This window comes from Sapajus apella, unplaced genomic scaffold (assembly GCF_009761245.1).
Source record: "Sapajus apella isolate SASKATOON/1434 unplaced genomic scaffold, GSC_monkey_1.0 scaffold49, whole genome shotgun sequence".
Classification (NCBI taxonomy): domain Eukaryota; kingdom Metazoa; phylum Chordata; class Mammalia; order Primates; family Cebidae; genus Sapajus; species Sapajus apella.
This window is the reverse complement of record NW_022436989.1, coordinates 7,415,450-7,430,049: the sequence shown is the minus strand read 5'-3', so window position 1 is coordinate 7,430,049 and position 14,600 is coordinate 7,415,450. Positions and strand designations below refer to the sequence as shown.

Here is a 14,600-nt window from a genome sequence, read left to right as displayed (position 1 = left end):
TGACCCTTTCTACTGGCAAACAGAACTTCAGCTATAATAGGAATGGCCCAAAAGGCTGGTTTCTCAATAGAGTATCAGGGCTAAATGCTGCCCTTCCCCACCCCCTGCAACACCTGCCCAGACACCCACAACTATGCAAGATACCATCAGTACTTGAGATCAATACTCTCCTCTGTCCACTTCCCTGAAAGTTAGCTGTTGGCTTTCAAGACCTTCCTGCTAGCATCACCCCAATCCCTATCCACATCCTTATAATTTCAGAAGGAACAGGACAGAAATCTGGGCTTATCATTTTGAAAAGTCGCCAACCCACAAGCGATAGAAGCACCAACTTAATAATAGGGGAAGCAGTTTTTATTCTCATTCTACCCATGGCTCACATAAATAGCATCAGATATTACATAATAATAGGACACTGTATCTACAAATCTATTCAGGGATAGAAAGAGCAGACAGAAGATCAAAGATATAGCCAGGAAGCAAAAAAGAACAGTTTCACTCATAGCGGCTTGTGATAGCCAGATTGTCAAAATATTTTTCAATCCAAAGGAACAGATGGGAATAATAGACAGAAATGCTGTTCCATTTTCAGAGCACAAAAGAAATATTTAAATTTGGATGAACACATTTTGAATTTTCTAAAACAGTTCAAGGTATCAGTAATGAGATCACGGACTATAGATAGAAAAGGCAGCATCATGAGTATGGGCTGATTTGACCATAAGGACAAAACACTTGCACAATTCCTATTGATTTCAACCTAATTTGTTTCTCATGAACACCACAAAACTGACAATACCAAAGATTAAAATAGGTATATCACTGATATCTTCCAAAGGAAATATCAGGGAAAATATTAGGGATCTGCTATAGCTTAAGCTCCAAATGAACGCATGAATTCTGCATGTGGATTGCACATTAGTTACCAAATGAAAAAGCAACCTCCTTGCAATGTACAGAATGCTATACCTGCTGGCTCAAACCCAGAGGTAGACATGAACATTTCTAAGGAATATTCATACCAGTTGCATTTACATGACACATTCCATGCTGTGACTCCTTTGCAGCAGCCTAGCATGGCTGATAACATGTAGCCGCCTCTTGGAGATGTTGGGACAGCTGACATATACTGCCCTTTACCTGCCTCAGGGTTCAAGTAGACATGCAAGGGGCAGTAGACCATCGAACACATGAAAAACTCAATCATTTCACTACATTTCACTAATATGAAATAAAAACTCATCAACATGCACAGAGCCGGTCCTGGTGCAATATAATATCCTGCTGTGCATTATTAATCAACGAAGATTGCATCTTATGCAATAGAGATCGCATGGGGCTTTGGAACAAATGCTAGGTTTTTAGTCATAATTAGGGATTTGGCTCTTAACCATATCAAAGCCAACAAAACCCAATCTTGCTTTCTCTTATTTATAAATTAAGGAAAATAGTTACCGACCCTACAAAGTCTTTGTAAAGAATAAGTGGTATAATGAGTCTAAAAAGCTTTTGTCATAAGAAACCGCTATATATGGGTTTTAATCAATGTTATTATTGTCATTGATAGTAATCCACATTCATTACTGTTCTCTTACATTTTGTAGAAAGGAAATAAAGGTGGCATGCATTTATCATGTGTTTTAGAGTAATGTAATCTGAACAGAGAAACAGCTGGGATGGCTAAGGGTCAATTGTGGAAATTGACAAGCTTCTTGGTAACTGACAAAGTCCTGTTGACTCCTCTCTGGCCACTTGTGTCTTGGTTGGTTCAAATATTGGAGCCCCACGGGAAAAAAAAACGTGTGGTTTTGAAACTAAGTCAGTGTGCATTTAACGTTATGCAAAAGGATATGGCAGGAATGAGGGAAATCAAGAATTATTAATTTACTCATGAAGTCAAAATCTATCCGTTGAGCGTCCACTGTGGTTTCTGGTACTTAACTGAGGTCTGAATACAGAGTCAGGGACCAATGAAGCCTTGTCTCTGTCTTCTTACAGGGAACAGCTACAACCTCATATTTACCAACTTCATCCCAGCATAAAAATCAGTTATAGAAGATGCTTTCATGTTCATCTCAAAAGTCTTAGTTTTCTCAATACTATGAAAGAGATGATTAGCTCTGCTTAAATATTATGGAAGTTAACCTAAAATATAATATAAGTGGTGAGAAACATCCTTTATTTTAGGAGGGAGATTTGGCAAAGAAATCACGGGCCACAGCTTTGAGAAGTATACAGGGATTATCCCCTTATTCTCGATCTAAGGCTTTGTGCCTCTTCCTTCTGCTTAAAGGTGGTTCCAAGAGCGTCTGCATGGGTCACGCTTTGCATTGGGAAGGGTTCCTTTATGCTAGGTCCTGACCTAGTTTTATTTTTTCCACCTCCCTTTCCAATTCTGTTTTCCCAGATTCTCCTGTGGTAGGTACCCTTCACAACAGTCCCTACAGACCTCCTCCTGGTATTCTCACGCTGTGCAATCCCCCACACTGCGCCAGGGTTGGCTCGTGTAACTAATAAACTATGACAGAAGTGACGACATACTACCTAGGAGATTAGGCTATAAAGAAAGAGGTTTTGACATGGGGTCTCTTTCTATTTCGGGATGACATGGCAGAAATTGTGTCTCGGACACCCTTATGGAGAGGTACATGTGGCCGGGAACTGAAGCTGCCTGCCAACTATCATGTGAATGAAGTGAGCCATCAGCCCCTTCAGATGTCCAGGGACTTGGCCAACAGCTTGACTGATGCCTCATGAAAGAACCTGAGCCTGCAGCACCAGGAAAACCACTGCTGGATTCCTGACTCTTAATAGCTATGTAAAGTAGTGAATGTTTGTAGTTTTATGCTGCTAAGTTTTGGGACAATTTGTTATATGGCAAGAGCTAACTAATATACTTAACCTTCAAACTTCAACTGCAACTCCTCTGATCCCCAAAAGTCTTTTTCTGATCCCCAGGTCATAGCTATCTGCCCACCTTTTTATACTCCCTTACTCGCTGCCTCCTCATCTCCTTTCAAAAGCATGATTGCTAAAATAACTTCAGCTGCCAATTACTGAACAGTGACTGTGTGCCAGGTACCATCCTAAGCAATGTACATATAGTATTTCCCTGTGTTCTCAAGGGTCCTATAGAGTAAGTGCGGATTTCTCCCATTTCAAATGAGAAGTTTGAGACTTGGAGACTTTTAGTAAAATCTCACTCAAGAAAGAAGTTGGTGTTTGAGCCAAATCTTTTTAGCTGCAGTTGCATTCCTTGAACACCACATCACATAAAACTGTCATAGCTGAGCTAGTTCCGTTTAAGCCTCTGTATCTGAGACAGGGAAAATGTAAATGGAGAGAAGCCACCACGTATAGAGCTTGTGCGCAGGAGTGAGAATAGAAGTCATAATTTTTATGTAATCCATCATTTGGGCATGTAGCTCAAGACACAACACAATGTTGTCCTCCCCAGCTTCTGTCTCATTGGATATCTTTAGATTAAAGAAATAACATAAATTCTGCATGAGGCTTTTCTAAATCATGGAAGAGTATGCCAAAAACTCAATAACATTACCATTCTTTATAGTCAAGTTTTGTGTTCTTATAGAAATCAGTAAGAAGCCTAGTACAAGCCAATTTCACCTTTGAATATGCATGTCAAAATTCTAAATCAACATAAACAAACAAAATCCAATGTCACATTATATCACAACATGACACAATGGGGTTTATTTATTCTGGGATTTCAAGGATTACTCAACATTAGGAAACCTATTCATAGAATTCACATATTACTAATAGATGTAAGGACAAAAAGTATAAAAAGCTTTAGAAAATAGTTCATCAACCATTTCTACTTGTAAGAGCAAATACGCTACAACAGTGGTTCTCTTTCAGGGGTTCTGCAAGATCAAAATTATTTCCATAAAGATACGAAGACATCACTGCCTTGTTCTCAAGCATATACGGTAGACTTTCCCAGATACTGTGATGATATAGCAAAAGAATTGAATTGAGAAAGAGCTAGGTGAATGCAGCTGCCTTCTAGTAAGCTTAAGATGAAAGTGATTTGCAAAAGTATAAAACAGTTCCACTCTTTCCACTAATTTTCCTTTGGAAAACGTGCCAATTATTCATTAACACTATGCTGATTATATTATTAAGTGATTGGTTTCCTATTATTATCTTACATGAAAAATAAATATTTAAAAATGCCTTGGTTTTACTGTTGAGTCTGATAAATAGATAAAACCTGTATTAGCAAAGATACTTCAGGATACACAATAGTTTTTAGGAGTGAAAAAGAATAATAAGACCAAAAAAGACCCTTTTCAAATTTTCAAAATTTGAAAATGATAGATAGCTGTGTAAGATACAAATTTAAGGTTCAGTTTCTTAATTCTATATATAGTTTTTTAAAAAAAGATACAACAGAAAAGGAAATCCCATTTATAACAAGAGAGTTTTTTAAAAAAGAAAGAAACCTAACAAGGAATGCATGAAATATGCTCAAGAAAAACCTAAGATGCTCCTGAATAACACAGAAGTTGGTTAGAACAAATGCACAGAATGACTCAGCTTCAGAAAAAACTCAATTCTCCCAAGTTTTCTATAAATTTATAACATTCAAATGCCAAAAAGTGTTATTTTCTGGTGCTAGACAATTGATTCCAAAGATCACACAGCAAAATAACTAGGAAAAAACCTTAAAATGAAGAGCAACAAGTAAAGGATGTATTGGGATTGGGAGGGTCTAGACTGATGAGACATAAAACATACCAAGATCCAAACAGTCATGGGTGGAAGGTGATATCTCCAACCCAGATGATGCCTTTGAACCATTTTGTTGCCTGTGTGAGGAACTCATCATCCATTTCCTAGTACAGGACTCTCTAGCATATTTCAATTATAATTCCCTAAGTCTTCTGTCCTTCCTTTCGTCCTATTTTCTTCCAGAATAATTCTACCATGTGGCGTGAGATTTCCAGAGAGGCATATCTCTTAAAAAGACCCATTCTATTTTGCCTTTAATTACATTTGTCTCCATCAACAAGCTATCGCCTTCATTTTCCTTGGTTTATTGTAAGTTCTACCTTATTCATCTTAATGACTTTCCTTTATGATCTGTCATGTTAACCTCAGGATCCGGCTTTGAGCAGCATCCTGAGTTAGTGGAAGGAATCCTAAACTGCAATTCAGAACACCTGGGTTCATCCCTGGTTCCTCTAAAAGAAAGACAAATCTTACGGGTAAATAAAACAAAACTCAGTCTTTCTACACTTCAATTTCCTTATTTATGAAATGAGGATAAAATTAATGCTAACTGATATGGTTTAGATATTTGTCCCCTCCAAATCTCATGTTGAAATGGAATCCCCAGTGTTGGCAGTGGGGTGTAGTGGAAGGTGTTTAGTTCATGTGGGTGGATCCCTTATGAATGGCTTAGCACCCTTCCCTTGGTGATGAGTGAGTTCACAAGAAGTCTGGTTGTTCAAAAGTATGTGGCGCCTCCCCCTCCCCTTGCTCTTGCTCTCACCCTGTGACCATGCCAGCTGGCCCCTTGGCCTTCCACTACGATTGTAAGCTAGCTTAGGCCTCTCCAGAAGCAGATACTAGAGCCATAGCTCCTTTCTGGAGCTATTTCAGAGAAATGTCACATACACATTTTTGAGCCTGAACAAAGATAGTAATTGATAGAGACAATTTAGATGATTGCTTTCACTATGTGAAAATCACACCCTGGTCTCACCAAATACCATATCACTGGCTAAAAGAGAATCAGAAATTAATTGCACATGCAGAATTACAGACTTTGATCACGGGAAAAGGTAGTTTATCAAGGAGAAATCTTCACTCTTGATAATGTAACTAGAGTTTAAATCCCAAACTTTTTTCCCTCCCTCTTGGTCCTCTATTCCCAGTTTGCCTAATAGCATATAAATCTGTATCCAATTTAAAATGTGAATTCAGAAAAAAGCGTTATGCACCATCTCTTTTTATTAAGTTGGTTGGAATATGATGCTCTCAAATTTCAATCCAAGTTCCTTTAATCAATAACTCGCCACTTTCACCCTCTCATAATGTGAAGCACTGAATAGTAGGGGAGAAGGTCCAAGTAATGACTCAGGAGAGGAGACACCATGCCTCGTCTGGACTTCCCAGACGGCAGAGATCTCCCTGCCATGTGATGCCACCCACTGGACAATTAGAAGGACGAAAACAGTTTTCATTAAGACAAAATCTTCCTCCTTTTATCCGAAGCAAAGCAGGCTAATTTTACTCCTTTTTCCACTGACAGCTGCTTAAATACTTGAAGACAGATGAGTAACAGCATCTAACTTCTCTGCCTTAAGCTTAATTTTTCATATCCTCTCACTTTCATACTTCACATCCCCTTCCCGCCCCACACTGGTTATTCTGTTCACTCTGCTCAAAAGATGGGCAGGGTTTCTGCATGTTATCCCCAGTAGGCAGCGCCTGGGATGGGATACCATATGCCCTATGTGTTCTGACTATTTCCAGGCACAGCAGAAGCACGCCTACCTTCATCTTGGATGTTATGGGTCAACCATGAGGATTTAAGAATATTTTATCCACGAATTTTCAGAGTACAAACGTGACACTTTCTCTTTATAGAAAATTAAAATTGCCTACAATATCAAATATCCCAGAATAGTTACAATTAATATTCAGTATATTCTTTCTTAACTGTTAGGTATCTATTTTTATAAACAAAATTGGAATCATATTACATATAATTTTATATTTAGATAATTTTTTTCTTTTTCTTCTTCTTTCTCCTTTTTTTTTTTTTGAGACATGATCTCACTCTATCTCCCAGGCTAGAATGCAATGGCATGGTCACGGCTCACTGCAATTTTATTTCACATTTCATCATGGTTTTTCTCCACACCTTTCCAATTCTTTAAAATTCTTATTTTGTGTTATACAGTATACTATCTTGTGGGTATATCTTATTTAACCACCCCAATAAGTTGAATAATTATGCTGTTTCAAATTTTAGATACCCCATGTTTAACCACTCTAATTTTATTGTATAGCTTGGGGCAAGTTACTCTACTTGTGGAAAAGATTTTAACTTTTTAATTCATATTGTTAAGCTAATTTTTATACAGATAATACCAATGTACACACCCACCATAGAATTTAGAAACACTTGTCTTTCTATCATTCTTGTCAGGATTGCATACAATTAATTTAAAATTTTAAAACAGAACATATTGAAAAAATTGTCACCTCTTTGTCTTAATTTGCTTTTTTATGAATAGAAAGATTAAATTCTTTTCCCAATTTTTAATAGCCATTTATATATTTTCTTTTATACATGGCCAGTTTAAGCCTTTTATCTATTTTATGTGAAATCACAGTATTTCTGAATTGTTTCATTATTGTATACATTCAGAATCTCAAAGTGTATTTATCTTGCTCCAAGTATTTTCAGAGATTATCTCTATGCCTTTCGATTATACTTTTAAACATAAAAATGATTTTTTTTTTTTTAAAAGACAGGGTTTAACCATGTTGGCCAGGCTGGTCTTGAACTCCTGACCTCAGATGATCTGCCTGCCTCGGTCTCCCAAAGTGCTGAGAATACAGGCGTGAGCCACCACACCCGGCCAAAAATGATTTTTAAATAAAATTTATTAGCTGCTAATTTTGTGATTTATTCTGCTGCCTTTATGCATGAAAAGTTCTCTAGATCCCAACATTAGCTCAATGTAAACCTCTATTTATAAACAGCTACATTCATAGCTCTACTATAGATCTCATCATAGTATTTGCAAAATGATTATTCATGTAAGCCTCTGTTCTACTTATTCTGGACTCTGAGTATCTTAGACACTGGGGCAGTATTTCTCATCTTTTTGTCTTTAGTCTTTAGTGTGGCAAACTATAAATGTTGGTTGAAAGATATGCTAAATGAATAAGTCAATAATGTAAAGCACAGATTTTTTTTCAGTGAAAATCAAAGAAATTTACCACTTTACTTCCCTTATTCTGTTTTTTCTTGTCAAACTATTGTATGAATAGCGTACTTAAAAAAATGTATTCCACAGGGGCAATGAAATGTTATCATATACTTGTTTGCTTAAAGTACATAATTAATATATAATCAATGCCTCAGAACAACACGGGGGGTGTCCATGCAACAGCGGTGCAACTAATCCTTAAAAAGGGAAGTCTGAATTTTTAGGATTCTCTGAAGAAATATTTTTCATGTATTAATTCTCATCCAGGAGAAGTCATTGGCAGGATTTTCCATTATAATATTCATGAAGAGAAAAACATTTCTCTTGTGAGGCATTAGTATCATTTTTTAGAGAAAAAAAATACCTGAGTCATTTTTGTGGGACTCTGCTTCTTTGTAAATCACATTGATCATGTCAAGAATGAACCTACCAAATAAAACAAAAAAGCCAAGCACACTGAGTAAAATACGGAACCAATACGTGGCTTTGTATTTTACTTCAAGGTCTTATCTATATGGCATACAAAGACACACAATGAAAGAACCATTGGCTTTTCTATATAAATGGACCTCATGTTAGGGAAATAAAATTCACTTTTATCTGTTCATATCACCATATGACACTGTTTTGTTCTTGTGGTTAGAGATTTTGTTGAGTTCATTATACTCTCCTATGATGTGACCTCTGTTTCACTTTGTAAAAAAGTTATATCTCTATTTTTTTGTGAAGTCATGGACTTTTTTTTTGAGTAGTTTAGGTTTATAGAAAAGTGTAACACAGAGTACAGAGAATTCCCTTATGTCCCCTCATCCCACCCCAAAGTCCCCTGTATTAACATTTTAAATTGATGTGGTACATTTGATTCAGTTGTTGAGCCAATATTCATATATTAATAGTAATTAAAATCCAGAGCTTAAATTGGGGTTCACTGTTGGTGCTACATGTGTTTTATAGACTGTGACAAATGTATAATAATATGTATCCACCATTCAGGTATCTTATAAAATATTTTCACTGTCCTAAAAATCTGTGCTCTCCCTCTTCATCACTCCCTGCTTTCCTTTCAATCCCTCCCCTTTTTCCTGTCTCTGTCGTTTTGCCTTTTCCAAAATGTCATAGGGTTGGAATCATGTGATATCTAGCCTTCCAAGGCTGGTGTCTTTCATCTAGTACTATGCATTTAAGGTTCCTCCATGTCTTTTTGTGGCTTGATAGCCCATCCCTTTCTATCACTGAAAAACATTCTGATATGGTTTGGCTGTGTCCCTGCCCAAATCTCATCTTGAATTGTAGTTCCCATAATCCTCACGTGTTGTGGGAGGTAACCGAACTATGGGGGTGGTTACCTCCACTTTTTTCTCGTGATAGTGAGTTATCATGAGAGCTGATGGTTTTAAAGGGGCTTCCCCTACTTTGCTCTGCATTTCTCCTTGCTACCACCATGTGAACAAGGACATGTTTGCCATGATTGTAAGTTTCCCAAGACTTCTCCAACCATGCTGAACTGTGAGTCAATTAAACCATTTATAAATTACGCAGTCTTGGTTATGTCTTTTTTAGCAGCATGAGAACCGACTAATACATATTCCATTGTATGAATATACCACAGTTATCTTTTGAAGGACATCAAGATTGTTTCCAATTTTTTGGCAATTATGAATAAAGTTACCATAAACATTTGTAGGTTTTTCTGTGGACAGAACTTTTCTACTCATTTGGGTAAATACCAAGGAGTGTGAATGCTATATCATAAAGTAATGGTTCATTTAGTTTTATGGGAAACTCAAATTGTCTTTCAAAGTAGCTGTACCATTTTGCATTTCCACCAGCAGAGAACGAGAGTTCCTGATGCTCCACATCCTCACCAGCATTGGATGTTGCCAGTGTTTTGGATTCTAGTCATGCTAATAGGTGTGCAATGGTATCTCACTGTTGCTTTAATTTTGCCCTAATGACATGTGATGTTGAGCGTCTTTTTGCCCTTTGTGTATGTATGTTCTTTGGTGCACTGTCTGTTCAGATCTTTTGTCCATTTTAAATTAGCAATTTCATTATTAAATAGGCTGTTTTAGTATTCCCTTTGGCTACTGGTCATTGGCTGACATAATAAAAACTGGAAATGTGCACAACAGGACGGTCTCTTAGGTATGCACATCTTCTTGTGAGGGGTGGTATGCAATAGCAGGCACCAGGCCATACCAGATTATGCCTCTGGACAGTTTGAGATACTCTCTGGTATTTTCCTACACATGGTCAAGGATTCTAGATTGCTCAGGTGGCAATAATTTGGTGATAACAGATCCTGTCTAGCAGACACTTAAATTTTACAATGAATACTACAGGGTACCAAGAGTATTTCATTACAGCCACAGTTAGGACAAACTATGAAGAAGAAACTGAGTTACAGAAATACCTATTTAACTTTAACTCTGCTTTACAGGATTTAGGGTCTAAATATATTAGGATTGATTACGATAGCTGCAGAATTCATTTCTAGGGACAAATGTAAAAGTATAGACTTTCTTGGAAATTATCACGGTATTGCTGTTTTCCCCTATACCACTTTTTTTCTTGAGGAGGCCAAATTACCTTAGAAAGTTCTTGTCATTGCTTAGTTAATAACATAGCCAGCAAACAGAGATATACAGCTTACGTGTTTGGCTGAAGAAACAGCATTAGGCGCTCTCTTAGAAGAATCTTTCTGTTAATGTCCCTGTCATCATCACCTTTGTCAATTAACTGACAGTAAGGACTCAAAATGCTAAGAACAAGATAAACACCAGCAGCTGTATGGCAGACGGGGCCTTTGGACAAGTATCAGCACTTCACAAGTACCTGAAGTCACTTAAAAATGTTTAAATTTTTAAAAATGCCAAGAGGTATTACCTCTAAAGTAATACAAGATGTTATAATGTAAGAAAAAGAAATGGTTTAAGGTAGGGTTGGCTTAGGTGAATGCCATTCTCAGAGGCACATGACAACCTGAAGCTCTATTTTCCTCTAGAAAATAAGCGATGACAAGGTAGAGCATGTCCTCTTCATTGCAGGTGATAAAAAGACCTTATAAACATCTTCAAGGCTGGGTGCAGTGGCTCAGGCCTGTAATCCCAGCACTTTGGGAGGCCGAGGCGGGTGGATCACGAGGTCAGGAGATCGAGACCATCCCGGTCAACATGGTGAAACCCCGTCTCTACTAAAACTACAAAAAATAAGCTGGGCATGGTGGCGCGTGCCTGTAATCCCAGCTACTCAGGAGGCTGAGGCAGGAGAATTGCCTGAACCCAGGAGGCGGAGGTTGCAGTGAGCCGAGATCGCGCCATTGCACTCCAGCCTGGGTAACAAGAGCGAAACTCCGTCTCAAAAAAAAAAAAAAAAACATCTTCAAGTTCAACAAGGGAGATGGAGCCAATGGCTTCTGGGTGGTTTCTGCCTCCAAACCCTCCTTGGGACGACTTTCTAGTTGGAAGCCTAGTGGAGGATGTGGTGGAGGCCTCTTGGATAACACTCATATTTGCTCCTTGCTGGCTTGCAGTGGATAGCGGGTAACAGAGCAAGACCTAATCTCAAAATAACAACCACCAAAAAAAAAAGAAGACGAAGACGAAGGAGAAGGAGAAGGAGAAGAAAAGAAGAAGAAGAAGAAAAGAAGAAGAAGAAGAAGAAGAGAAAAGAAAAAAGAAAGAAGAAAGAAGAAGAAAGAAGAAAGAAGAAGAAGAAGAAAGAAGAAAGAAGAAGAAAGAAGAAAGAAGAAGAAAGAAGAAAGAAAGAGCTGTGCACATTGGTTCATGCCTGTAACGCAGTACATTGGAAGGCTGAAGTGGGCAGATCACTTGAGTTCAGGAATTCAAGAGCAGACCGGACAAATGGCAAAACCCCCTCTCTACCAAAAATATAAAAAATTAGCCCAGCGTGGTGGTGTGAACCTGCCATCCCAGCTATTCAAGAAGCTGAGGTGGGAGGATTGGTTGAGCCCAGAAACTTGAGGCTACTGCAAGCCCTGGCTCTAACAAGGGCACACAAGAAGCTTAGGCAATGGGGTAGGGGGGTGTTTGAGGTGGGACCAGCTGTCATCTCTGGGCGCATGAGTGTCTCAGAGCATGAAGCAGATGGGGGCGGTGCAGGGGAGCCGGCATGGTGTGGCCCTCTTGGGTTGCCATGGAAGCTGAACGAGGCTAGCGATGTGCCCCCAGATGTCCAGGGGACAACGTGGATAAGCATAGGAACGTAATGTATTGACTCATTTCTGGAGGTTGCTTAAACCAAACAAACAAAATAAAAGTCCTCCTTAATGTCCTTGCAATAGCTATGCACATAGCCTCATAATCCTTTTTCTCCATGAACAATGAAACTCAAACTGAATTTTGAGTAGCAAAGCAAGTTAATTCTCAATTCTAATCTTTTCAGAATTCAAAAGAGAGAAAATTCAACATGGCATTTAACAATTGCATTGCTATCTGAAGCTGAAATATGTAAGTATATAAACAAACCTTTGGAGACTTTCTATTTTGGTCTGACTCTGAAGGTACTTGAGAAAATTGTACGGTATCCTTATCAATCTTGATTTGTCTTTCATGCTTTGAACCTATTATTTATTCTAATTATACTTATATAAATATTATTTGCTAGTGCCTTGTCTGCATTTAAATAAATCTACAGAAGAAAACAATATAGCATTCAAAATAGAAAGTATATGAAGTTGTCTTATGGTTGCTGATAACCATTGTTTAATTTCATCTACAAAGTTTTCTCATGTTAATTAAGAATATTCATTAATGTTACTCTGAGGCACATGGTTTAACATTCATAAGGAAGAAAGCCAGCTAAATTATTACATGCAGATCCAATGTTATGTCATTAAAAGTATGGGCTGATTTGAATTTCAGCCATAGGAAATGTTAGTTAGTGAAGGTCAACAACCAAAGTAGGTGGACACCGTGGCTCATGCCTATAATCCCAGAACTTTGGGACGCTGATGCAGTCAGATTGCTTGAGCTCAGGAGTTTGAGACCAGCCTGGGCACTATGGTGAAACCCTATCTCTATCAAAAATGCAAAAAATTATCCAGGCGTGGTGGCACATGCCTATTGTCCCAGCTACTTGGGAGGCTGAGGTGGGAGGATGGCTTGAACCTGGAAGGCAGAGGTTGCAGTGAGCCAAGATCATGCCACTGCACTCCAGTCTGGGCCACAGAGCTAGATCCCATCTCAACTGCCCCACCCCCCAACAAAAGAAAAAAAAGAAAGAAAGAAGGAAGGAAGGAAGGAAGGAAGGAAGGAAGGAAGGAAGGAAGGAAGGAATAAAGGAAAGAGGGAGGGAGGGAGAAAGGAAGGAAGGAAAAGAAAGAGAGAGAAAAAGAAAAATCACGGCAGGAATAACATTTTGACTTACACCTTTACTATAAAGCTAGAAAAATGTAAGCAATAAAACATGAAAAACTGTTTTGTTGCAGTGTTTTTTTCTTTCAAATGTATACAGAAGCAGCAGGCACCTCAAATACCAAGAGTAAGCAAGTGATGTCATGGTGGAAAAATGTATGGTTTTATAAATTAAATATGGTACTACTGAGGTCTACTCATCCTACCCAAAAGTGGCAATCTTTTCTTAATGAATTCACCAAGATTCTGTGGGCCACGCCTGGGGTCACTGCAGTCTTTCTCTAACTTTAGCAGGGCACCCCTCACTTCCCACGGATGGGGAAGATGGATTCAGGACGGGTGTGTGATGCTTGCTTACCACAGGCCTGTGCACGTCCCAGAACGCTCTCTCTTGGCTGTCAAGGATCTTCCTTTCAATCTTGTCTCTCTTCTTGTCCACCCTGTCAACATGGTAACAATGGATAGCATTTAGTGTTAATGGTAGTGCTTTTCTGAACAAAAGGCCACAATCTGAACAAATCTTCCAAAAGACTCACAAGGACTCACTTTGCTTGTGCTTCTGCTTGCATGAAAATGAACTCCCACTTCCGGGCAAAGGCTCTCTGCAGCCTGGCCAGGCTCTCCTGAAAAACACACCCCAGGTGAAGACATTCGGGTGTTCATCTTCTTCACTGCTCTCTTCTAGCTTAGTTACCACTTGTATTTGTCAAGGAGACAGACAGTCTCTAAAGTACAAGTGTACTATGGTTCTGAATGATAAGTCATGCTCCCTGAATTCACCTCATCTTCATATTGGCAGTCTTAGAGGAAGTAGAAAAACCTATTACAAATATGAATTTTTTGAATTACTGACTTTGGAGAACAGGACTAAAAATCCAATATGTATCTGCAAAATACTAAAATTACCTGGCCCGTAAGGAGGTGCTCCAGATGAACCTATTGGCTTTTTCTGTACCCATTTTGTAGAGGAACAGAACAGCAATACACTCCTACTACGAATGCAATCAGTTTATTCAGTTCCTGACAATACATGTAGCACCCTGGCAGCCCACAGCCTATTCCTACACAGTGCTTTGAATTCAGTAAATCAAAACATGGCAACCATCTGCACAAATGACATCAGCTTACTTTTATCTGCTGATGATCACCATCAGCAGATTAAAATTTTGGCAAAACCCACTCTTTCCCAGGGTAGATGGTCTTTAATCCTCAGAGTTTGGATATCTTCACTATCTATGTATCTGACATT

General features: G+C 38.5%; 1 protein-coding gene across 13 annotated transcripts in view; it reads right to left on the bottom strand.

The window, feature by feature from the left end:
- RGS7 (regulator of G protein signaling 7) overlaps window positions 1-14,600 on the bottom strand; it is a 533,759-nt gene that overhangs the window by 69,536 nt on the left and 449,623 nt on the right. For 10 of the 13 annotated variants that reach the window (XM_032242236.1, XM_032242238.1, XM_032242241.1 and 7 more), the window contains 2 exons: window positions 13,898-13,974; window positions 13,710-13,791 (listed from right to left, as the gene is read on the bottom strand). In XM_032242236.1, coding sequence (XP_032098127.1) covers window positions 13,710-13,791; window positions 13,898-13,974 — 159 coding nt within the window. Of the gene's footprint in view, window positions 1-13,709; window positions 13,792-13,887; window positions 13,975-14,600 lie in introns of all 13 variants that reach the window. The other 3 variants (XM_032242247.1, XM_032242246.1, XM_032242244.1) reach the window with 1 other exon arrangement.